Source organism: Rhinopithecus roxellana, chromosome 18 (assembly GCF_007565055.1).
Source record: "Rhinopithecus roxellana isolate Shanxi Qingling chromosome 18, ASM756505v1, whole genome shotgun sequence".
Lineage (NCBI taxonomy): Eukaryota > Metazoa > Chordata > Mammalia > Primates > Cercopithecidae > Rhinopithecus > Rhinopithecus roxellana.
Window position 1 is genome coordinate 12,561,413 of NC_044566.1, and position 27,043 is coordinate 12,588,455.

Consider the following 27,043-nt stretch of genomic DNA (forward strand, 5'->3'; position numbering starts at 1 on the left):
TGAGAACCAAGGATTTTATATCTAGCTAATCTGTCATTCAAGTATAGACGTTATAAAAAAAAAGTTTCAAATATGCGACAATTGAGGAATAGTAACCTTCCTAAATACAAAAAGTTTGAAATAAAAGAGAATCATATACAGAAACAAAGCAAATATAGTCAAATACACATAAAACTTACAACAAAGGTTTTCACATTATCTCACAAAGCAAAGACAGACTCAACTTATGCTACACAGGGAAGACAAACAAAAACAGATTCAGAAAGGTGAAAAATAGAATGATGGCAGCAGCATGGCAGGCAAATACCATTTCCATATGGAAACTAAGGAAGACATTTAAAGCAAAGATAAGAAGCAAATTCATGGCCTCAAACGCTTTATCAATAAAAACGAAAGAGTGAAAATAAATGAATTAAATCCTTGACTTAAAAATCTAAATAAAGAATAACAAAATAAAGCAGAAAAAGTACACAAAAAGAAATATTCATGAGAAGAATAGTCTATTATATCTACCCCTCTGTGTATCTATTTTGCTGTTTTATATTTCTTCCCTATATTCTAGGATTCCTTCTTGCGTTTCCTTTTTGTTTCCAGAACTTTTTAAATTTTAAGTTCCAGCGTACCTGTGCAGGACGTGCATGTTTGCTACATAGGTAAACATGTGCCTTGGTGGTTTGCTGCACCATTATCTAGGTATTAAGCCCAGCATTCATTAGCTATTTTTCCTGATGCTCTCTCTCCCCCTACCCTCCCCTGACAAGGCCCAGTGTGTATTATTCCCCTCCCTGTGTCCATGTGTACTCGGTGTTCAGCTCCCACTTATAAGTGAGAACATGCAGTGTTTGGATTTCTGTTTCTACATTAGTTTGCTGAGAATAATGGCTTCCAACTCCATCCATGTCCCTGCCAAAAACATGATCTCATTTCTTTTTATGACTGCATAATATCCCATGGTGTATATGTATCACGTTTTCTTATCCAGTCTATCATTCATGGGCATTTGGGATGATTCCATGCTATCAAAAAAGAGCTCATATAGCCAAGACAATCCTAAGCAAAAAGAACAAACCTGGAGGCCTCAGACTACCTGAATTCAAACTATATTACAAGGCTACAGTAACCAAAACAGCATGGTACTTGTACAAAAACAGGCACATCGACGAATGGAAGAGAATAGAGAACTCAGAAATAAAACCACGTAGCTACAACCATCTGGTCTTCAACAAACCTGACAAAAGAACTTCAATTAACCATTCTTTAAGGTTCTCTGCTAGCCACAAATTATCTTTATTTTCCTTGATTGGAGAATGTCTATTTCCCCTTCATTCCTAAAGGAAATATACACTGAATATGTAATTCATCTTCACAAATGTTCTGCCACAATCTTCTGGCCTCCTTAGTTTCACATGAGAAGTCTGCTACAATTCAAATCAATTTTGCCCTATAGGTGATGTGTCATTTCTCCGTACCTGCTTTCAGGATTTTTTTCTTTTAGTTTTAAAAGTTAACTTATAATGTATCTTGGCATGGATTTCTCTGGGTTTGTCTTACTTGAGAATCGCTCAGTGTCTTCACTCTGCAGGTGTGTCTTTCACCAAATTTGGGGAGTTTTTAGCAATTACTTCTTAAAATACTGTTTGGCCCCCCACTCTCTTTTTCCATTTCTTCTGAAATTTTGATGATATATTAGATCTTTTGTTACTACACCATAGGTCCCGGAGGCTCTGTCCTTTTTCCTGTGATTTTCTCTCAATTTAGATTGGGAGATTCCTATTGTTCTATCTTCAAGAGCACTGATTGCTTCCTCTGTAATATAATATTCACTCTGCTACCAACTCCATTTACTGAATTTTAATTTGCTATTGTATTTTTCAGTTCTATAATCACCAAGTTGTTCTTTAAAAAAAAAATTATTTGGTGAGATTTTATAGCCTTTTCATTTGCTTCCAGAGTATTTAAAACAGCTCATTGAAGTGCTTTTATGATGACTGCTTTAAAACCCTTGTCAAATAATCCCCACATCCTATTCATCTCAGTGTTGACATCTGTTGTCTTTTCTCATTCAAGTTGTTATTTTCTCCATTCTTGCTTGTGATGAGTGGTTTTTCTATTGTGTCCAGTACATTTTTTATATTATGTTAGAGACTGCGGATCCTATTTTAAATTTCTATTTCAGCAGACAGTCACTTTGTTTTTAGGTTTATCATGCAAGTCCTGGCCTACTTCTGTGTGCTATAGTTACAGTGACAGTTTAGTTTTCAGAGCCTTTGCAGTGCTAGTGCTATTCCGGTCAGCTCGATTCATCTGGTGCCCTGGTGCTCTGTCTCTGCCCCAAATCATGCTGCTGATGCAGGAAGAATGTACTTCCCATGTCCTGTTGCCATGAGGTGGAGGGTGAGAGACACCAGGATTGTGGGGTAGTGAGTTGGCAGAGGCAGAAGGCTCTTTCCTGGGCTGCCTAGTCCTAGCAGGGCAACTATTAGATCCCTGCTGCTGCTACCTGCATGGGCAGCCTCCCTGGAGGGAATAGTAGATACCAGACCCACAGGATGGAGAGCATTTCCCTGGACCCTCTTTCTGAGTGTCTTCTGCCACTGGATGGAGTTTCAGGAGATGGCAGTCTGTGGTGTTTTTCTGTGAGTTCTGAGGTACCTAACTAGGCTGCCTTTCTATAGCATTGGGCTGGGATTGGAGCTCTAGTTATGAAATCATGATTTCATACACACACACGTGTACCCATATGTGCAGTGAAAGGGCCTAGAAACAAGGACACACTGGTAGTAACGACTGCACATACCACTCAGGCCTTGGTGTCCAAATACCATTCTCCTCTAAAAGGAACCAGGGCTCCTTGGAAAAAAATGGCTGATTCCAAGGCTAGCACAAGGAAAACTGAGAAAAGCATGGAGCATTATAAATTTATAAAGACATGTCAAAAAGACATCCAGCTTAGGAACATTCAAAACGGCTAGGCCTGGAACTGATATTTGTGTATAACATATGGTTTTTCTCATATAGATAGACTATTCCAGCATCATTTAGTGAAAAGTGACCTGCAAGACAATCTTGCTGAAATTGCTTTGAATCTGAACATCAACTGGGGAGAACTGCATTACATGAATCTTCATACATATAAATGTGTTTTATTTTTCTATTTATATCTTAAAATTTTTAAATAAATTTCACAATACAAATACTACATGTATTTTGTTAGATTCATTCAGATCCTATGCATTTTTCTTCCTAATACATAAGGCATGTTTTTAAAAAAATGTTTTCTGTTTGTTGCCAAAGAATAGAAATGCAATTGATTTTTGAATATTAAACTTATATCTAGCCATGGTATTGAATTATTCTAATTTCTAATAATTTGTCATTATTTTATTCTTTCTAGGTAAATATTGATACTATAATAAATTTTGCTTCCTTCGGTTTCTTTCCTTTTCCTATTATTTACTTTTCTTGCATTACTAGGCTAGTTTGGACCTTTAATAAAATGTGAAAAAGCACATTTATCTTTATCTTGATTTTGAACAGAACACTCTTATTATCAGTAAGACTAACGACTGCTGAAGAATTTTACTGGGTTAAGAAAACTGTTATTTGTATTGTGTTAAATGTTTTCATTATGAATGGGTGTTCAATTTTATCAATTTTATTTTCTGCATCTAATGGGATGATCATAAAGTATTTTTCTCTTTTAATCTGTTAGTATGATAATTTACATTTTTGAATTTTCCAGAAACATCTTTGGATTCCTAGAAGAAGCCAGATTTATCACAAGTGGATTATCTTTATCATATAGATGGCTGTTCTTGAGTTACTAATCTTTTATACTTTTGTGTGTAAGGAATGTTTTTAATTGAGGTGAAATTTTGAATCTAAGCTCACGATTAACAATATCCTTTCTCATACTATCCTTATCTGGCCTTAGTACTGAGCTTTAGATTATCTTGGAGGTTCCGTTTCCCTTCTTGTAATGATTCTCATGCCTCATGGCACACACAAAGTTCCCCTTTGTAAATTTCAGCATGAGCTCAATTCAATAATTACCTTGCCACCAAAAACTGGAGTCTCCCATTAAACAGAGAATTTGCTTCTACTGACGTTAAACTCTAAAATGAATCACTTAGATCTAAAAATACCTTGTTCAGGTTGTGTGTAATAAATACTTATTTTTGCCAAAGATATACAGAGCTAAAAACAGAAAATCATACCTAGGGAGGCTTAAAAACATGTAAGCTGAACACTTGGTTAAATCTCAACTTTTCCCTCCTTAGATATTTTGTTTCTTTGATATTCTTGAATTTAAAACTTAGTCAATTCATGTTCTTTCCAGTCTACTACTGAAAAGGTTGTTGAAAATGAAGACAGCAAATGTTCCTTTGAGTGCAGCCTTGGCAGAATTTTTTTGATGTTTATGGACACTCTTCTATTTATTGTCATTTTTCAATAGTTTGCAACTGAAATTCTGACCTTCTTTTGAATTATTAAACTGCTCAATTTTTCTGAAGTGAAAGAATTATATATTACAAGTGTAATGTCGATATGTGAATTTCTACAAAGCCTGCATGCCTAAGGACAGGTGGCCTGGGTAAAGTCAAATTGGTAGAACCAATAAAGAATAATAAAAAGACAAAAAAAGCATCATATCATTCATTCAACAACTTAGTGGACAAATCTTTCTATATTTTCACCATAAAGGATGGGAGAATGCCTCCAACAAGGAGAAAACAGCAACTCCTTCCATTTTATTCTCTTGTATTGTGGGTGGGAACCTACTTCCTCAACTTGTAACATTTCCAGACTTACCCTCTCAATATATAACATGTAAACATACAGTTCATTTCTTCTGTCACCCAGCGTGGAGTGCAGTGGGGTGATCATGGCTCACTGTAACCTTCCTGGGCTCAAGCAATCCTCCCACCTCAGCTTCCTGAATAGTTGGGATCACAGGCTCATGCCACCATGCCCAACTAGTTTTTCTATTTTTTGTAGAGACGCGGTTTTGCCATGTTGCCCAGGCTGGTCTCAAACTCCTGGGCTGAAGCTCTCTGTCCGCATTGGCCTCCCAAAGTGCTGTGATTACAGGCATGAGCCATTGTGTGTGGCCCAGGGTTTATTTTTTAATAGAAGTACATCACAGACCAGAGAAAAAGAATATCATCTGTCTCATATTAAGAGAATTTAGGAGTTGCACTCCTGCCTAATAACCTATTTCACTAGGAAACCATAGAGGTAATATGGGCCATCCATCTGCATATTTGGAAAGAAGCCAAGCAAAGATTAGGTAGTGGCTGAGTTCAAATTAGAAGGGGCTGGGAGACTGGAGGGAAAATGTTAAAAGGACGAAAGTAATAGAGTCTAAAGTTGGAAGCAGAAGGAAAGAGAGATAGATGATGGATAGATGCAGAGGAAAGAAAAGGAGAAAGCTGGAAAGAAACTACAAACGAGTTATTTTGAAGGGAAGGTTAATTGAAGCTAAACAGAGAAACTCAAGACAAACACATTTTAAAAAGCAAGGCTGTGTGGATATAGCAGGATGAAACATAAAGGAAGAGTGGCCTGGAAGTGAGTTGTGAAATACGTGTGCTAACTTCTTGAAAATGATTTCTAGTCCTTGCTAAGGACTATTTCCTTATGTATCTATCTACCTTAGATAGTAGCTATTTTTAAGTCAGTAGCTATTTATTAGCTATAAATCATTAGCATTTTAAAGATTATTAACTGTGTTCAGTTTATAGAAATAAAAAGTAGAATTTAAATAAACTGCATTAAAAACATTGAATCTTACCCAAAAGTTGAATTTAGATACTCCCAGTTTTTGAATTTCATTTCTCTTTAGAATTATTGCCTAAAATGCACATAAGGGAAAAATGAAACAATTCAATACAATTAACATTCATATTTTGTATAAATGGTACATTTCAAAAATTACATGGCCACCCTGTTCCATCTCAGCTATCACCAGCCATTTTCCTCCTTAACTGTTGATTTTAAATTTTGGACATGGCAAATTTCCTTGAGGTGAGACTTAAATGGTTTGGGTGTCAAAAAGTTGCCTCATTATTTCCTCACTTAGATACCCTGGCCGTTTTCTGCAGGATAATTCCTCTACAAAGGTAAACGGTGTATGAGCATATGACAGCATCCATGCAAGTCTGTATTTGAGTTATCCAGCAACATTAGTGAACTAAACTAATATGAAAATCCTTCTTCTCCAAACTGCCAAATAAAATATTTAAACATGTTTAAAAAGTGTATACTCATGTGAAAGAGAAGGAACTTCTCTGATGCTTGAAAAAAGGTGGTTTTTAAAAAATACAGTATTAATTAGCAGAAAATCACCACCCCTGGCAGTCTTTACAAAGGCCTGTAGAATAAGGTTACAACCATAGGCTTGTATTGTAAGGGGAGGGCAGCAGAAGAGGCCTTGGGTCTATGCAAGGTAAGAAGTTGGAATTGAGACTAATACATAAAGCTAGGGTCCTCAAAAACTATACCTGCAGTGCTATGGACTGAGTATTTGTGTCCACCTCAAATTCATAGACTGAATCTTTAATCCCCAGTGTGATAGTGTTTGGAGGGTGGGCCTCTGGGAAGTAACTGAGTCATGAGGGTGAACCCTCATGAATGGGATTAGTGTGCTCATGTTACAAGAGACTAGAGAGCTGATGTCTCTCTACCACGTGAGGACACAGCAAAAAGGCTTCTGTCTGCAAACCACCAAAAGGGCTTTCACCAAGAACCAAATCAGCTAGCACCTCAATTTTGAACTGCTCAGCCTCCAGAACTGTGAGAAATAAATTCCTGTTGGTTAAGTCATCCTGTCTGTGGTACTTCTGTTATAACAGCCCAAACTGACTAAGACACACAGTGACTAGGAATACTTCACCTGCCATCTCTATGAGTTGATAGGTTATTTGTTTATTCCCAAGTTTGGGGTGAAAACAGTGCTCTCATGAGAAACTGAATTCTTGGACTTGCATATTATTTAGATTTGGATTCAAATTTTGTATCATTTAGTTGGTGTAGAAATTCTCAAAGTGAGCCAGGATTACTGAACTTCCAATAGGAAGATATAAATGTATCAGATTACTCATTGCAACATTGTTTGTAAATGCAAAAGTTAGGCAACAACCTAAATGCCCAGACATAGGAGAGTGACTGAATGACAGTAAATCCACAGTAGAACACTAGGAAACCACCAGAAAGAATGAGGAAAATCTCTATGAACTGATATCCAAGATAGGCTGTTAATTGAAAAAAAAAAAAAGTACAAAAGACTATCTTTAATATAAGAAGAGGAGATATAAAAAATATACATGTAACAGTTACTAGAACTCAAAAAAGCCCAACTAAATGGGTCAACTAGAAAACTAATGAGATTTCTTTCTTAAAGGGAACAGGCAGTAACAGGGTGAAAACAAAGGTAGAGAGAATGGGCTGGAAGGAATAGTGGGGAATATTTTCTGAGTATAATTTTATATATATATATATATATAGTCCTCATTGAAATATGGTAATGTTTCACCCAAAGTAACTAAAATCAATCAGAATGAAACTTCTGCTTCTGTCCAAGTTTGTATAACAGGAACCACATTTACTTCCTTACCCTAAAAACCAAAATACCAAGCAAAATAGATTATAGAGACAACTATGAACAATTATATGCCAACAAATTAGATAACTTATAAGAAATAAATTTCTAGAAACATACAACCTACCAAGAGTAACTTATGAAAACACAAAAAAAACTCAACAGACTTATAACTAATATGGAGAGTAAATCAGTAATAAAAATTTTCTCAACAAAGGAAAACCTCAAACCAGATGGCTTCACTGGAGAATTCCGTGAAACATTTAAATAAGAATTCATAAGTTCTTCCAAAAAACTGAAGAGAACACTTCTATACACATTTTATGAGGCCAGCATTACTCTGATACCAAATCCAGAAAAAGATACTACAAGAAAACTATAGGCCAGTATTTCTGATGAATATAGCAAAATCTATATATATATTTCTATTAAAAATGAGCAAAAATGTTTATGCTTTGGGGAATAAACATTTCCCCAAAGAATAAATACAAATGTCCAACAGGTATTTAAAATGGTGTTCAACATCACTAATCATCAGGGAAATGTAAGTCAAAACCACAATGAGATACCACCTCAAACCTGTTTGGATGGCCATTATAAAACAAAACAAAACCAGAAGTAACAAATCTTGGCAAAAACGTAGAAAAATTGGAATGCTTATGCATTGTTGGTGGGAACATACAATGGTGCAGCCAAAGGGCACATCAGGTAGTCTACATGGAAGAGTTTGTTTCCGAGTGCAGCAATATTAACCATAAACTAACCACTACTTTAATTCCAGCTAATAAATCTTAAAAGCAAGGCCCAGAAAGATCAGCCTATGTTCAAGTGGCTTACCTACATCACAGAAAAAAGCTCAATAATATCTCTAGGAATAAGAAAATACCCAGCAGCTAACAAGGTAAAATTCACAAAGCCTGGCATCCAAGTAAACATTGCCAAGCATGCAAACACTCAAGAAAACACAACCCTGATATGAGGAGAGGAAACAATTAATTGAAACTGACACAGACGACAGTATTAGCAGGTGGAGGCACTGAGGCAGTTACTATAACCGTATTACACATGGTGAAGAAGTGGTAACAGAGAGAGAACATTTAACTAGAGACACAAAAATACTTCAAAGATCCAAAAGGAACTTTTAGATATGAAAACTACAATGACTTAAATGAGAAATACACTGGATGTGATTAACAACAGGTTGGATATTGCAGAAAAACAACTAATGAGCTCTTGAAGACACAGCAATAGTAACTATCCAAAATTAAATAAAGAACAAAAATAAACAAAGGCTCCATGAACCACTGAACGATTTCAAGCAGCCCAATATGCATGTAGTGAGAGTCCCTAAGTAAAAGTGAGGTGGGGAAGCAGAAAAATATTTGAAGAAATAATGGCCAAAATTTTTCCAAATTTGATAAAAATGGTAAACCTAAAGATCTAAGAATTTCAAAGAATCCTAAATACAAGAAACATAAAGAAAACTATAGTAAGGCACATTATATAAACAAACTGCTCAAAATCAGTGGTAAACACAAAATCTTATCTCTAGCTGGGAATAGCTAGAGAACTAACATATTATTTACAGATGAAAGCACAGGGATGTCAACAGATTTCATAAGAAAAAAATGCAAACAACAAGACAAGTCAAGCAGCATCTTTTAAATTCTTAAAGAAAATTGCTGTTAACCTGCAATTCTACACCCAGGAAACATACCTTTCAAAAATGAAGGCAAAATAAAGACTTCATGACCAGGTGATTTGCACTGAAAGAAATGTTACAGGAGGTCTTTCAGACAGCAGGAATACAGTAGGTCAATCTGGCTGTACACAAGTAAAAGGCACTGAAAATGGTAACTACAGGGTAAATATATAACATTTTAAAAATGTCAAATACTTTTAAAAGGTAATTTCTGTTTAAATGAAAACAAAAAGTCATTGAGATTTATGTATCATATGTTTCAGTAAAATGTATGACAATAACATGAAACAAATTTAAAAATGCACTTTATCAAAATATGTGGGATGCTGATAAAGCAGTGCTTGGAGAAAAGTTTATAGCACTAAACACCCGTGTTTAAAAAAAAAAAAAAGAAAGAAGGTTCTCAAGTCAATGACCTTGCTTTATACCTTAAAAAACAAAACAAAAAAACTAGAAAAGAAGGAGAGCAAAACCCAAAGTAAGCAGAAGAAATGAGGCAATAAAGATCGAGTATAAATCAATGAAACAGAAAACAAAAACAGTAGAGCAAATCAATGAAACCAAATGCTGGTTCCTTGAGAAAATTAATAAAATTGATACACCTCTAACCAGACTGATCAGAGAAAACAAAATAGAACACAAACATCTAATACCAGGAATGAAAGACGAACTATCACTACAGATACTATAGATACATAAAAGATATAAAATATTATGCCTTTGTCAATAAATTTGACATCATAAATAAAATTTAAAAATTCCTTGAAAGATACAAGCAAAGTTCACTCAAGAGGAAATGGATAACATGAATAGCTGTATATCTTATTAATGAAATGGAACTTGCAGTTAAAAACATTCCTACAAAGAAAGTCCTAGATAGCTTCATTGGTAAATTCTACCAAATATTTAGGGAAGCAATCATAATGATTTTACCCAAATTCTTCAGAAAACTGGGGAAGAGAGAACACTTCATAACCCATTTTATGAGGCCAGCATTGCCATGTAACCAAAAAAGACAAAGATGTCATAAGAAAACTATGAACCAATTATTGTCCTGAACTTAGGTGCAAAATCATAAACACAATTTTAGAAAGCTGTATCCAACAAAAAATAATAAAACAGCATGGCCAAAGTGAGGTCTATTCAAGGAATGCAAAGATGCTTTAACATTTGAAAATCAACCAATATAATGCAGCACATTAACAGAAAAGAGAAACTATATGATTACATCATATCTTCAAAATTCATTTTTGAAAAAACTCAGCAAACTGAACAGAAGGGAACTTCTTCAACCTGATAAAGGGCTTCTCTGAAAAATCCTATGGCTAACACCATTACTTAAAAATGAAAGACTGAATAATTAAACAAAACTTACATTTCAAAATGGCCATTTAAAATAAGACATTTAAAAATACTAAAATATGTGAAAGAATGACACAAATCAAAATGAGAAAAACTGAGAAATGAGCTGACAGAAATCAAATAATTTGAATTAAAACAAAAATAATTTCAGACACAAAAAGCTAGAAGGAATATGAGGAAATGAACATAATAATACTGCCTTAAGAGCTATGAAAGGTGACCAGAAGGAGAAGAAACTTTTAGAAATAAAAAAAGAAATAAGATAAAAAGTATTCAAGAGAAAGTGATACGTTTATAACGTATCAAAACTTCTAACACTTTTAATTAGCAACCCTTTTGGACAGAAGTAAAACAAGTATTCAAAGAGACAGGTGGGCATGGTGGCTCATACCTGAAATCGCAGCACTTTGGGAGGCAGAGGTGGGCAGATCACCTGAGGTCAGGAGTTTGAGACCAGCCTGGCCAACATGGTGAAACCCCGTCTCTACTAAAACTACAAAAATTAGCTGGGCATGGTGGTGGGCACCTGTAATCCCAGCTACTCGGGAGGCTGAGGCACGAGAATCTCTTGAACCCAGGAGTTGGAGGTTGCAGTGAGTCAAGATGGCACCATTGCACTCCAGCCTGGGCAACAAGAGTGAAACTCCATCTCAAAAAAAAAAAAAAAAAAGAAAAGAAAAGAAAAGAAAGAAAAGAAAAGAAAAGAAAGAAAAAAGTGAAAGAGACAAAAATTTTACACAGAGCCAGCTTAACTTTCAAGTAAAAGGTGACAAAACAAACTGTGACAAACACATCAGAATTGAAGGAATTCTCTTGTAGAACAAGACTAAAATAACCAAGATAACTAGGAGATAACGGCATAAAGACTGCTGATAAATAAATGTGTATAAAGAGTTAAGTAAAAACCCTATATTCTTGAATTTGATTTGGAAATATCCATCAGAACTTGTGAGCTAGTTTACCATAAATGCATGCACGCACACACATGCACACACACACATATTTTCATGGCAGATTTTTAAAGAGAGAGCCTGCACCCTATGATATTTCCTAGCTCTGTCCACTAAGAAGGCCTAGAAACAATGACCTACTCAGTAGCAATGAGTATCCTTGGGTCCCAGACTGTGGTCTTAAAACACCATTTCCCCAATAAACGCAAGGAGGGTGTCTCGCAGGAATGGCTTCCTCCAGGTTTTGGACAGGAGTCCACAAGAGAGACCTGGAAAAACTTGTCATACATGACACAAGTATGCTATCAGACCACCAGGGTCATGTCAGAGAACTTAGGAGAAACCTAAAGAGGCTCCCCTGGTCAACAATGAAACAATCTGAGAATGAGTAAAGATAATAATTTCCATTAACTTGAAATACATCAAAAATGTTTAAATCCCTATGTTCCTAATGAAACTTAAACACACACATAAACAGTCCAAACAGCCCACATTTGGAAGATGACAGGGAATCAATTGATTATTTTTAAAGCTTGCAAATAAAGAGGTAAATCAACATCTACTTAACTTTTCCTAAATGAACTTTATATGACGGATTAGAATGTGACCACTTTGCAATCCCTATTGAATTAACAGATCCATCATAAGGCACTGAGGGCTAGTACCATAAAGAGAGACATTATGTGCCTTTTGATGGAAGAACAATACTATAGACTTGCCAAAGTGATCAAGGCTGAAGCAATCCAAGTTTCAGATACGGTTTCTAATATATTAAGCTATACCATGAGACAAAGGACCATGCTTAGCTACACCACAAGAACTCAAAAAGCAAAATCTGGACCATGAAATCCTCCACATGTTCTGACTCCGGTTCTTCAGCAAATAAATTTCATGAGGATAAAACCAGGCAGACACGCAGGAAACTTGTAGCAAAAAGAGAAATTTCAGTGATGAAACTAAAAAGGAATGCTGGGAAGTTACTATCATAGCAATCAAGACAGTCATTATTGTTTTAGGGCAGTACAAGGGAGTGCTTTGGGACAGGCCACATGGAGGGCTTTTACACTCATTTAGAAAATTATAATTTTGATATAATGGTAGTTTAAGAATGTTTGCCACATAATACATAACACAGTCAGCCCTCCACATCCATGGGTTCCAATTGCTGCAGATTCAACCAATGGCAGAAAGAAAATATTTGAAATAATAATAACACAACAGTTTAAAAAGTACAAATGAAAAAACAATACAGTACACAACTATTTGCATAGTATTTATATTGCATTAGATGTCAAGAGTAATCTAGAGATGATTTAAAGTACATAGGAAGATGGGCATAGGTTATATGCAAATAACACACCATTTTACATAAGGAACTTCAACATCTGTAGATTTTGGTATCCACAGGGGTTGGGGATGTCCTGGAATCAATCCCTGCAGACACTGAGGGGAGATTGTACTCATCAGTATTAGCCAGCACTAAGTCAGCACACAAAACCTTTGCTTTATGCAGTTTTTATCTGTACTATATTTCAAAATAAAAAAAATTTCATTAAAAGAGGTAGATAAGCACACTATTAGGAGTCCTCTACTCTAAATGGTGAAATAGTTTGACAAAATGTTGGAAAGAGCGAGCATTTTTTCTGGGAGAGAAAGAGGAGGAATTACTATGAGGGAAAAAGGATATGAAAAGCAAAAACGTTAAAACATAAGGGAAATACCAAAAGATTAAACCACTGCACCATACATGGGAAAAGGGCTATATTTTGGCGTTACTGTAGTTGGTATCATTTCTGATCAGTGTGGAGATGGGAGGTACAGGGGAATATTCTATGTTCTGGCTTACAGATATCAGAAGTATAACTACAATGTAATATAACTGATTTACTAAACCACCTTTCCAAACACATATCCAAAAATGTCATTCCATGTAGTTCCTGTGAGGAGACTACACACTTATTCTAATTATCTTGCCATTGCTCAAAGTAGTTTGGAACTACACTTTCTAAACTGCTTTCAGAAATAATTTAGTTATAGGTGCAAAATAATCGGTCTTATGACTTTACTGTCACACCATCATTTGAGTAAGGTCTGTATTACCCAGTCCAATTACACAAAATATTCACAAAATTTTGGTCATTTCCAAAAATCAAATCCACTCTTGAAAGGCAAAGATTTGCCATCAGTGAAGACATTCTAAAGAATGTGCCGTATCTGTGAAGGAAACTCAGAGGAGTTCCAAAAATGTTTTGGGCAGTGGCAGTGTCACTGCAATGAGTACTTAACCTCCTCAAGTGACTTAGGAGAAAAGAAGTCATTTTTATCATAAAATGGGATATGATTAAAGTAAGTCTAATTATATTATGATAATTTTTAAATATTTACTTGGGCATTGTCTTAAAAAGAAAAACTTTCTACTATAATATTTTTCAAGGATAAGACAGATAAAAAGGTTTGCTTGGGAAGAACTGTGTCATGTTGAATGATAATCAGGAAAGGGCCTATTTATTCTCTTATACCTGTTTTAGACAGGAAAACATGCTATTTGGTAGGTTAAAAAAAAACCCAACTTTATTAACTAAATACTTACCCACGTCATTAATAAAGATGAAGAATAATAAGAAGATAAGTACACTGAATTTCCAAACATCAAAATGAAACTAAGGATAACCGAAATCTGAAAAAAAAGTGAAAAAAATCCATTTTATGGTTATTACATATATTGGCATAATGCATATTTTGTAGGTATATAGCCATTTCTAATGCAAATCTATTTGCATAAAGATGAATAACTCTTGGCCAAATGATAATAGAATTTCAAGTCACTGCTAAATTGTAAGTATTAAAATTCAAGACTATAAACTCTATCTGGCAGAATTTCACTTTTTCTCCATCTGCTACTTGGAACAATGAAAAATAAGTCTATGATTTCTACTGTTTTAACAATGGAGTAATATAACAAGAAAGACTTAGTTATAAATACCAGTTTTACTAATCTTATTTTTGTTAGACTTCAGAACTTCTATTATTTATGAAGCTTTACTAACTTTTTATATTTTTAAGGAAGCTATGTTTGGGACCGAAGCCAAAAACAAAATTGCAAGAATATAAAATTTCAGTTAGAGTGTCATTCAGGCAAAATGCTAAAATCTCATGTCTGAGAAAGAAAAGGCAGTTTTAAAAGTAGTAATAATAATAATAAATAAAACATAAACGTTTTAGAGAATAAAACACATCTATAGTCTAGTTGAAAGTATAATCTATTATAATATGACATCTATAATATACATTTCCAGTTTTCCTTCTGGATATCACCAGTACCATATGTATTAAATATTACCAAAGAGGAGGTACCCTATAAAACAGAATCACTTCGATTTTATAAACTCTGAGGACCTATCTTAACATTTGACTTATATATATTAAAAATGTTACCATGTTCACATAAATGATCTTCTGAAATTTGCTTGGTTCAATGTATCCCACAACATACATGGGAAATAATGATGCTATCTGAAATAACACAAAAAAGCAAAAGTGAAAAAAAGTATAGAAAACTAACACTTTACTATTCATAGGCAAAGTAAATATAAGAGGAGGGCTACATTTCTAATAATGGTAAGCAAAGGAATTTGAACCAACCTTCCCACTAAGAACTAGAATGTCTAGGAAAAGTATAAATATATAAATAAAAATATTTTAAAAATATGTATAAAAGCCACAGATTATTAACAAAGCAAATGAGGAATTAAAAAGATAGATGGCAATCTATAGCAATGAGCATGACATTTTGGACCACTTTTCTCCCAGAGGTATCTGCCAATTTCAACAGAGGCAGATGCCTGCCAGCTGAGAGGCAGTTGGGAGACCAGCAAGCTGAGCAGGCATTTCAGCAGATTCAGCACTCAGAGTGCACCAAGAAGGGTGCTTTAGTTTGGAGTTTCAAAAGGCCATACTATAATAGTGAACCAGAAAACAAGCAGCCCTCAGAAAGACTAAAACCCATCTATGGATCATCTCAATCTGATTGCATGAAGGTGGTTCAAGATTAATTAGTGCTTTTGACTTGCCTCTCCAATTTTTCATGTATAATGTCCAGCACCAAATAAAAATAACCCAGCATAGATGAAGATAAGACACTATCACTAACACAATAGAAACAGATCCACAAAAGATTTATATCAGGGATCAGCATATTTGTTATATAAAAGGCCAGATAATAAGTATGTTATGCTTTGTTGGTCACATACAGTCTCTTGTATATTCTTTCTCATTTTTGTTCTATATCCCTTTAAATACATAAAAACTATTCTTAGCTTGGAGATCACTCAAACACTTGTCTGGTGCAATCAGATATGTCTTTAAACTATGCTTCAAATGTTCAAGGAAATAAATGATAGAATTGAAAATTCCAGGAGAGCACAGAAGTCATAAAAAAAATTGGGCTAGGCATGGTGGCTCACGCCTATAATCCCAGCATTTTGGGAGGCCCAGATAGGAGGACTGCTTGAGCCCAGGAGTTCAAGAGCAGCCTGGGCAAGATGGTGCTACCTCATTTCTACAAAAAATTAAAAAATTAGCCAGATGTGGTGGCACAATGAACTAAGTTTAACCTTAATCTATGAAAAACACAATTAAGAATAAAATCTTAAAGTACACCCAGAAAATAACATTGAATTATCCCTCTGTAAGCATGAAATGCACAAATACAAACAAAACTATATACATTAGCAAAGAAAAATAAAAGCCTAGTATATATCCAGAGAATGGCTAGAAAATCATTACAGCAATATCAAGCTTACCCAAAGACCCTTTTTTTTTTTTTTTTTGGAACTGAGTCTCACTCTGTTACCCAGGATGGAGTGCAGTGGCACGATCTCAGCCCACTGCAATATCTAACTCCCATGTTCAAGCAATTCTCTGCCTCAGCCTCCCAAGTAGCTGAGATTACAGGAGCCTGCCACCATGCCCGGCTAATTTTTTTGTAGTTTTAGTAGAGACGGGGTTTCACCATCTTGGCCAGGCTGGTCTTGAACTCCTGACCTCGTGATCCACCCGCCTCAGCCTCCCAAAGTTCTGGGATTACAGGCATGAGCCATCGTGCCTGGCCCCAAAGAGCTGCTTGGTTGCATCAGTACCACTGGATTAATAAATGTGCTTGCAATGAAGTGCTGCTCACTAAAAACCAATTCTACTCTGTTGGCATTTGCAAATAATGAAAACCATAGAATATGTCCATGTTATAACCTGAAAGGAGCCAACTATTATGAAGTAAAGCAGAGGGAATACTTTAAACATGCAGCACCAATTGAGCTGGGGTTATAATTTCATTCTTTGTAGGCTATTGGCAGCATAAGACTTCTTGGCAGAATTTCTCACTTCCAATATAGAGTATTATTATTATCATCAGTATTTATTATGCAGAAAGGAGCTCTGATGGAAAATCTTAGAATCATGAAATTTCCTCAAAATTCTCCATTTACTCTCTGCTTCCCCAGTTCAATTTCTTGGCACTAGTTATGTAGTTACTTTAGAAACAGGATATGGGCTCAGCTCACTTAAGCAATGATGAGCTTTATGATTAAAGCTCATAGAAATGGTGCCAGGTAAAATTCTGCTCCACAGACAAAACAGCCAACATTTAGCTGGATTGGAAGCAGAACGTCCTGCTGTGAAGAGTAGGATTGGCCCTTAGAATGCTGTGTAGCTTGGCACCCAGAATGATCACCAGGACAAAAGGAAAATCTATAGGTAGTTATATACAGATAATATCTCAAACACCAAAAATAACATTTGTGAATAAAAATAACAGAAAAACTCTTTCACATGTCGAGCCTTAAAATCTGTCAAACTAACTAATACAGTAAAAGAATGTGGAATTATATTATTTCATAAAAATCATACCTTTATGTAAACTTTATTCCCTATTTTGAAAATCTTTTAGGGCATAAATGTAACTATATTTAAAAATTTCTATGGAAACAACCAAGGACATCTTGCATTCAACTTAATTAATATACCCAAAGGAATATAAATCATTCTATTACAAAGATACATGTGTTCATTGCAGCACTGTTCACAATAGCAAAGACATGGAATTAACACAAATGCTCATCAGTGACAGAGTGGATAAAGAAAATGTGGTACATATACACCATGGAATACTATGCAGCCATAAAAAGGAACGAGATCAGGTCCTTTGCAGGGACATGAATGGAGCTGGAGGCCATTATCCTCAGCAACAGGAACAGAAAACCAAACACCACATGTTCTCACTTATAAGTGGTTGCTGAACAATGAGAATACATAGACACAGGGAGGGGAACAACACACACTGGGGCCTGTCGGGGTATGGGGTGGGGAGAGCATTAGGAAAAACAGCTAATGCATGCTGGGCTTAATACCTAGGTAATGAGTTGATAGGTGCAAAAACCACCATGGCATACATTTACCTAAGTAACAAACCTGTACATCCCACACATGTACCCCAGAACTTAAAATAAAAATAAAAATTAATTTAAAAAATCATCTTACCTGTGTAAAAAGTATAAACTGAGCAAATTGCCAGGGAAGCATAAAAGCCACATTGGAAAGACAGAGTGCAACGAAGGGTCTTCTATCATTGCTCGAGGTCCTTAATAGAGAGAATTGATACGAATAAGTTTTACCCTAAAAATAGGCTGTCACTGAAAAGAAAGACTAGTTGCAAAATGATAAATCTAAAGTATTCCATTACCTTTACTGTAAAACAACAAAATATAGGTAACTTTTTAAAGCACACTAAAAAGAACTTGAAATACTTCATGCCTTGCATGAAGCAATCAAAATTAGAGTTTTAAAAATAACATTGTAATTTACCACTAAATATTTTAAATACAAAAGTTTGTTTTCCTCTACATATGCATGATATTAGAAATTTAATACTCCAGCAAGGAGGTCAGAAAATAGGATGCGGTGCTGCCCCTGCACACCTCAACATGCTTCTCCTGTATGTGTAGCAACAACTTTATATACCACCACTTTTCTGTTTCCAAAAACATTGAAGAGAAATGTAAGTGCTGACAAAGTAATAAGTTAACAACCATGGGAAAATTTTGAGGAAAAGGAATCTTAAAAAATTAAAAAATCATTCTAGAATTCAGTTGAAGCGTGTGGAAGTTTAAATTGTCCATTCTCCATTACTGAGATGTATTGGGAACCAGTATCTTTTACCACAGAGAATTACAATAACTTTTAGACATGAAAAAAGAAACACAAATGTTTTACATAAATAATAAAACTGTAACTGTTCCTTTTATAAATGCTGTGTTGGATTTTGATGAATCTTTGTACAATCGTATATAAATTTTCAAAAACAAAATTCTACATGTTCATATTGTTCACTGTTATCATAAAATACTCATTATGTACTTTGTAATCTTACATTTTTCAAACAAAAATTACTTTTGACTAAGATACAGAGTATAGCACATGCCCTCAATGATACAACCCTAAATGTTCTAATTAAGACATTTTATTCCATGAAACCCCTGACTGACCAGACTGATATTACTTCAAAAAAAATATAACCCACCTTCCTAGGAATTAAACTGGGAATGAATAGCAAGGGGTGATGGAGAATGGGCAGCTTCCATCACCTAATCTTTGAGAGAAGGCAAAGTGTAGAGCAAAGATGCAGAGATCTGAATGAGGAGGAGGTTCCTAAATCCAAATTCAACCCCAGAATATACACGTCAGGTTGATAAGAAATCAGAAGTTAGCCTGCTCCATTGTCAAAGTATGTGCTACCCCAGTACACTACTATTTACCACTCTTCAATTAGCTTTATCTGAGTGCCACAAATATTTGCACGGATGTATGCACCAGTGGTATTTTAAAATACATATAACTGGCTGGGCACAGTGGCTCACACCTGTAATCCCAGCACTTTGGGAGGCCGAAGTGGGCGGATCACTTGAGGTCAGGAGTTTGAGACCAGCCTGGCCAACGTGGTAAAACCCTGCCTCTACTAAAAATACAAAAATTAGCTGGGGGTGGTGGTGTGCACCTGTAATCCCAGCTACTTGGGAGGCTGAGGCAGGAGAATCGCTTAAACCCGGGAAGCAGAGGTTGCAGTGAGCCGATTGTGCCACTGCACTCCAGCCTGGGTGACAGAGCAAGACTTCATGTCTAAATAAATAAATAAAAATTTATGTATGTGTGGATGATTCATAAATTTAATGTTTTAAAAAATAAGGAAGACAAACAAATGATTTTTATATAAGGCAGAATCTGCCAGGGACTAGTAGGTGAAGAATGGGGTCCTCTGGGAGTTTGGAGGAGATAGTGATCATTATTTCATTCAGTGAAAGTTCTCATTAGTATTCTATCAAACTTATTTCTCTGATAAGGCTATTTATACTACCTACCACTGACGGGGTTTTTTGTTCATTTCTCAGACCTCTTAAATACCTAAAATGCTTATAAATGTAATCCCTACAAAAAAAGTGTATCCAAAAAAAAAAAACTTTGAAATGAAACTGGTTGTCCTGTTGGAAACATTGGTTGTTCAGAAATGCTTCATAAATAAGAGAATATATGTACTCCTTATCCATCTAACTCCGCATTTCCCAAATTCGTTTGCACACAAAACACTTTTTTCATGGCACAGTCATCAAAACCACAGGTTAGAAAACAATGTCAGAGTACCTAAACTTTGAAGAGAAAATGTAACTGTTTCTCAACAACTTTTGAATCTTGGCAAACTATATACAAACACATACCTTTTGGTTTATTAAAACATAATGTAGTTATCTAAAACCTGTAGCCTACACTCTTAAATGGACAGCCATTTTTACATAGCAATTTTGAATTATTTTCTTAACTCTATACTCAATTTACTTTTAAAATAACTAAAAAATGGTCTAAACTTGGTAATTACAACTTCATAGGTTGAAGAATATATATATATTTACAATTTTTTAGAGGGAGTCTTGCTCTATTGCCCAGGCTGGAGTGCAGTGGCACAATCTCGGGTCACTACAACCTCCGCCTCCCAGGTTCAAGCAATTCTCCTGCCTCAGCCTCCCAAGTAGCTGGGATTACAGGTGCACACCACCATGCCTGGCTAATTTTTGTATTTTAGTAGAGACGGGGCTTCACCGTGTTGGCCAGGCTGGTCTCGAACTCCTGACCTCAAGTGATCCGCCCAACCTCGGCTTCCTAAAGTGCTGAATTGAAGTATATTTTAAGAAACTTAAATTATAATGTATTTGCCTTCATTTTATAAATCAAAGTTACCTGAGAATCAAAGTTAAAATATACATCTGAAGTACAAGGAATGGATAGGAAAAACTTTCACGGAGAGGTGGTGTCCACATCACACGGGTGGCCTGAAATCAACAAAATGCCCACTTTACATCATGTTTACTACAACAAACATATTTAAAAACCAGGGGTGAGTTTGTTTTAGTAATTTTAATACTAGGTTCACTAGATCCCATTTCTCAGTGTCTGGCATAGCTTCTCAGTTTTTGAAGCTCTCTTAACACATGAGGCCATTAAGTAGAGAGCAATTAACTACCATGTCCAGAAACCAGCAACAGATATATCAGACCCAGCAAAAGGAAACCCAAGGGACAAACAAGATTGTACATATAAGAGTTGTGAGAATTCTGTGACTAACCAACTAGATCCACAGTCCAGCTCTGAAGGTATGATCCTGGCATATGATCCTGGCATCCCAGGCTTTGGGATATATGCATGCCAAGACAAATACCTGAACAAATGTCACCTAGATCATTCGCAACCACCAAGAGAGTTTCTACATAACAAGTTTGAATGAATATAAATACACACTTCGAATAGCTAAGATTGCCTCAGAATTTGTAAAATGTACCTTAAAAAGGTTAAGTATGTATTTTTAAAACAACTAGAAGTATTTGGGAACTACAAATGTGATGCATGTAATGAAAGTATTAAATTTTCATACAAACTTTAAAATTACTTCTAAGACATATGGGTCAGAGTATTAGAAAAAATTTCCATCAAAAACTCTGAAATTCTAGAAAGAAAGTGAACTCATTACTTTGCAAGAGTCTTAATTATTGCTCCTCTTCCAAGATACCAAAACTGTAAATGTTGGAAGAGGAATTATGATACATATAAGAAAGTCAATTTGGCCGGGCGCAGTTGCTCAAGCCTGTAATCCCAGCACTTTGGGAGGCCGAGATGGGCGGATCACGAGGTCAGGAGATCGAGACCATCCTGGCTAACACAGTGAAACCCCATCTCTACTAAAAAATACAAAAAACTAGCCGGGCGAGGTGGCGGGCGCCTGTAGTCCCAGCTACAGGGAGGCTGAGCTCATAGAAGCTTATTTCGGGAGGCTGAGGCAGGAGGATGGCGTAAACCCGGGAGGCGGAGCTTGCAGTGAGCTGAGATCCGGCCACTGCACTCCAGCCTGGGCGACAGAGCAAGGCTCCGTCTCAAAAAAAAAAAAAAAAAAAAAAAAAAAGAAAGTCAACTTATACCAACAGTTGTCTGTCACACTCAAAGAAAAAGTTTTGTCTTTATATCAGCACATTGTTGAATGACAATGCATTTGTTTGCTTTAAAATAATATACATGACTTTTATGTATAATTTTTATGATTACTTTATCTAACTGATTTTTAAAAATTAACCCAACAGCAATGGATACTTCTACCTGGCTGGGCGTGGTGGCTCATGCCTGTAATCCCCAGTACTTTGGGAGGCCAAGGTGGGTGGATCATGAGGTCAGGAGTTTGAGACTAACCTGGCCAACATGGTGAAACCCCATGTCTAGTAAAAATACAAAAATTTAGCTGGGCATGGTGGCACATGCCTGTAATCCCAGCTTCTCGGGAGGCTGAGGCAAGAGAATTGTTTGCATCTGGGAGGCGGAGGTTGCAGTGAGCCAAGATCATACCACTGCACTCCAGCCTGGGCGACAGAGCAAGACTCCATCTTGGAAAAAAAAAAAAAAGTACTTCTACCCTATGTAACTTGCATCATACCTATTAAATATTTTGCTACCAAGAGCTAGTAGTCAGAATCTTTCTCTTTTTCATTGTCATATCCTCAGCATTAACAGAGCATGGACATGGTATGTACTCAATATTTTGTTGAATGAATCCATCGTATTTGAAATAAGCTTCTATGAGCTCTTTTTTAGGTGGACTATGTTTCACTGGGCTGAATTTGTAAGTTAATGTCTATTTTGAATTCAGCATTTTGCATTACTGAACAGACAGCATGATGTAACAGAAAGAAGTGAGGCAGCAGGTGGCAGTGTCTTAACTGTGTCAGGCCTGAGGCCTCTTTCATTGTCAAGGGAAGTGCAATGCATACAAAGTTTCAGTTAGGCAAGATGAGTAAGTTCTAGAGATCTGCTGTACAACATTGTGTTAATACTGTATTGTACACTTAAAAATCTGTTAAGAGGGCAGATATCATGTTACTTATTCTTACCACAATAAAAAAGTTGAATATATGTTATATATAATACATATGTTTTTATAAAATATAATTTTATAATTTATAAAATATAAAATAATATATATGTGAGATTTTAGAGGCAGAAAGACATAGAATGGGAAATCCAGCTTCATCATGTAGTAAATGTGGAATGTGGATAAATAACTTAACTTTCTCTAAATTTAAATTTCATAACTTGTATGGTGAGGCTGCCACCACCCACAAAAAAAGTTTAGTGGGAATACATCAGATAATGTGCATGACATGATTCAACACAAGTATACTATTTCCTTTTCTCTACAGAATATATGTGCATGTATATATTTACTAAAAATAAGGCAAGAGATTTTATGTTTGAAATTCTAGCTATTTAAACATTTCAATCAACATGATTAAAATATCAGCTTATAACATAAGGGTCTTTAAAATATTGTGAAGTCATAAGTAGTATACAATTATATATTGTTTTGATGAGTATATTTCCTTGTTCCTCTGTAGCCCCTTCTATTTCTTAAAAATTCTAGCATTTCTAGAATGTTCATGTAGCATTAACTTTCTAGAAAACAAACCTCTCCATGGTTGAAAAAGAAGCACAGTACTGTAATAAGACCTCCTAGTTGAGTCCCACTGTAAAAAAAAAAAAAAAAAAAGAGTATACAATCAAATTAAAACCATAGTTTAAATAATATTTAAAACATAATAGTACAAAACCATACCCATGTGGTTGATGTTTAAATCCTGAATGTACAATTCTAAAAAGTGTACATATAAATTAATCTCAATTTTATAATTTATTATAGCTAAAATACTTTCTAAATAAAATACATAACGTGTGAACATAAAATGATTTTTTTTTTTGAGATGGGGTCTTGCTCTGCTGCCCAGGCTGGAGTGCAATGGCGAAATCTCGGCTCACTGCAACCTCCGCCTCTGAGTTCCAATGATTCTCCTGCCTCGGATTCCCAGGTAGCTGGGATTACAGGCGTGTGCCACCATGCCCGGCTAATTTTTTTACTTTGAGCAGAGATGGGGTGTCACTATGTGGGCCAAGCTGGTCTCAAACTCCTGACCTCGTGATCCACCCGCCTCGGCTTCCCAAAGTGCTGGGATTACAGGCATGAACCACTGCACCCAGCCACATAAAATATTTTTTAAGAAACAAGCTAGCACTTTAGAGTCTAGATCACATCCTTTGAATACTCTGAATAAAGGCAACTTTTTATCTTTTGAAATTGGATTTTAGGGATTGAGAGATGAAGACAAGAGTCTAACAGTTTCACGTAGCATTAACTTAGAACTGTCTAAACTACTGCAAATATTCTTTACTTGACTGCCAGAGAAACAATAATACAGAATACAAAAATCAGATGAAAGATAAAAACCATTTCTTTTCTTATTGTTGTTTTGGTTTTTTGTTTGTTTGAGAAGGAGTCTAGCTCTGTCACCCAGGCTAGAGTGCACGGGCGGGATCTCAGCTCACTGCAACCTCTGCCTCTCCGGTTCAAGCCAATTCTTCTGCCTCAGCCTCCCGAGTAGCTGGGATTATAGGCGCCCGAAACCACACCTGGCTAATTTTTTTGTATTTTTAGTAGAGACGGGGTTTCACCATGTTAGCCAGGATGGTCTCGATCTCCTGACCTCATGATCCGCCCGCCTCGGTCTCCCAAAGTGCTGGGATTACAGGCGTGAGCCACTGTGCCCAGCCCAAAAATCGAACTTTTTTTAAAAAAATAGAACATTTTTAAACCTGCCCAAACAATCTCAAAGCAATCCTTTTCCCTCAAAATACTTTAATGAGCTTATATTTTTCTATATGGCATATAGAAAAGTGTGTAAAATTTCTAGCTTGTAGAATTATTGTAAAGGGAACGTCCATGTAGTCACCATATAATTAACTGAAATAGAGAAATGATTATACTGAGTCTCCACTTGCCAGCCTCCAAGATAAGCATCAGCTACTGACGTGATTTGAGATTATCAACATAATTCTTTCTATATACATATCAAACTACGATTTACTTTAATCTGTTTTTAAACAACATACAAATGGAAGAATGCAGTATTTTTAAAACTTTTGTACCTGGATTCACTCATTCAAAATTATATCTGTAAGAATCAACCATGCTGTGTGTAGCCGTATAGTTCATTCATTCTCATTATTGTATACTGTTCCACCATATTAATAAACCAAAATGTATTCATTTCTCTGTTAATGGATATTTGGGTTGTTTCCAGTTTGAAACTTTTGCAAATGATGCTACTATATTATTGTATGTACTTCCTAGTCCACATGTGCAAGACTTTTTTGGGAATATATACTTTAAATTAGAATTGCTGAGTTACAAAGTATCTGTACCTTTAACGTTACCAGATAATGTACACTGTTCACCAAAATAGTTGTGCCAATTTATGTGTCCACCTGTGGTGGATGAAAGCTCCTTTATCAATCTATTAGATGTGAGTTGGTATTTCACTGTGGTTTGAATGTGTATTTTCTTCATGACTAATGATGGTGGTCAACTTTACACATGTTTATTGACCATTTGGTGTTCTTCTGGGAAATATCAGTTCATAAACATTTTGTCCATTTTTCTATCAGGTTGTCTTTCTTCTTTATCTTCCCACTCTAATATAAACTTCACAAGGACAGAGATTTCTGTTCTGTATTCCAAGCACCCAGAACAGTGCTCCTGGTCACAACAGGCTTTCAATAAATATTTATATCAAGTTAATGAATGGAATTTCTGGATAGTAGGTGGGGTATGTACTTTGTAAATATCTTCACTCACTTGGAGGTTTTTTTTTTTATCCTATAGTTCTTTTGAGGAACTGAAGTTCTTTTCATCCAATTTATCAGTTTTTCTTCATGGCTGGATTTTTGTATCTTGTTTAAGAAATCACTTCTTATTCCAAGTGACTTCTTCTATATAATATGCTGAACAGTTTATAAATTCGTCTTTCATATTTGAGTGTTTAATCCAGCTTGGATTTATTATTTATATAGTTCCAATTTCTCCTTGTTCCATATGATCTCCCAATTATTCCAGCACCATTTATTAAAATGCCTGTCCTTACCCACCAATCTGTGATACCCACTCCTCCATATATCGAATGCCTTTAAATGTACATTTCTGCTTCTGGGCTGTACTCTATTTCAGTTATCTATTTGTCTATTCCTGTGCCAATATCATAGTGTCGTTTTACATTGGCTTTAAAATATAGCAACAATTGATAGTGCAAATCCTCCTTTTTCAAGAATACCTTAACTGTATTTGGCCCTTTGCATTTCTGAATAACTTTTAAATCAGCTCACCAAAGTCAACAAAAAATATGTTGGAATTTTGACTGGTAGAGCATTGAATCTATAAATCTTTTTAACATCAAGTCTTCAATCAATGAATGTAGAATATCTCTCCAATTAGATTTTCCTAGACATATCTCAGGAAAGTTCTAATCATGTTCCCATAGCTGTCATATATATCTTTTGTTGGATTTATTCTGAGGAATGTCATGCTTTTAATGCTATTCTAAATAGCATCCTTTCAAAATTTCATTTTCTATTTGATGCTAAAGTATAAAATTTATAATTTTGAATTTTAATATTAATGCTTACATCGAGTAACATTGTAAATTTTCTTATGATTACAAATACTATATCCATACACTTTAAAAATTTTTCTAGATACACTATGTAATCTACTTTTAAGAACACTTATTTCTTTTTTTTTCAAGTTTTCCAATGCTTACACTTATTACTACTTTTCTTTTCATGTACTGTGCTGGATAGCATCCCTGGTACAACACTGACTATGTCACTAGTTTTCATTGATTCTATGCTAGTCTTTTTTACGCTGAAAACTTCCTAAGAGTGTGTATATTTATTAATCTCTATATTGACATAAGCACTATGAAAACTCAATAAATATTTGTTGAAAGATAAAACTATTAATTT

General features: G+C 35.4%; 1 protein-coding gene across 1 annotated transcript in view; it reads right to left on the reverse strand.

The window, feature by feature from the left end:
- Positions 1 to 27,043, reverse strand: part of DPY19L2 (dpy-19 like 2) — a 122,248-nt gene that overhangs the window by 43,461 nt on the left and 51,744 nt on the right. The window contains exons 9-14 of the mRNA XM_030922428.1: positions 23,661 to 23,718; positions 20,894 to 20,985; positions 18,149 to 18,248; positions 15,050 to 15,127; positions 14,205 to 14,291; positions 5,795 to 5,854 (exon numbers count right to left, since the gene is read on the reverse strand). Coding sequence (XP_030778288.1) covers positions 5,795 to 5,854; positions 14,205 to 14,291; positions 15,050 to 15,127; positions 18,149 to 18,248; positions 20,894 to 20,985; positions 23,661 to 23,718 — 475 coding nt within the window. The remainder of the gene's footprint in view (positions 1 to 5,794; positions 5,855 to 14,204; positions 14,292 to 15,049; positions 15,128 to 18,148; positions 18,249 to 20,893; positions 20,986 to 23,660; positions 23,719 to 27,043) is intronic.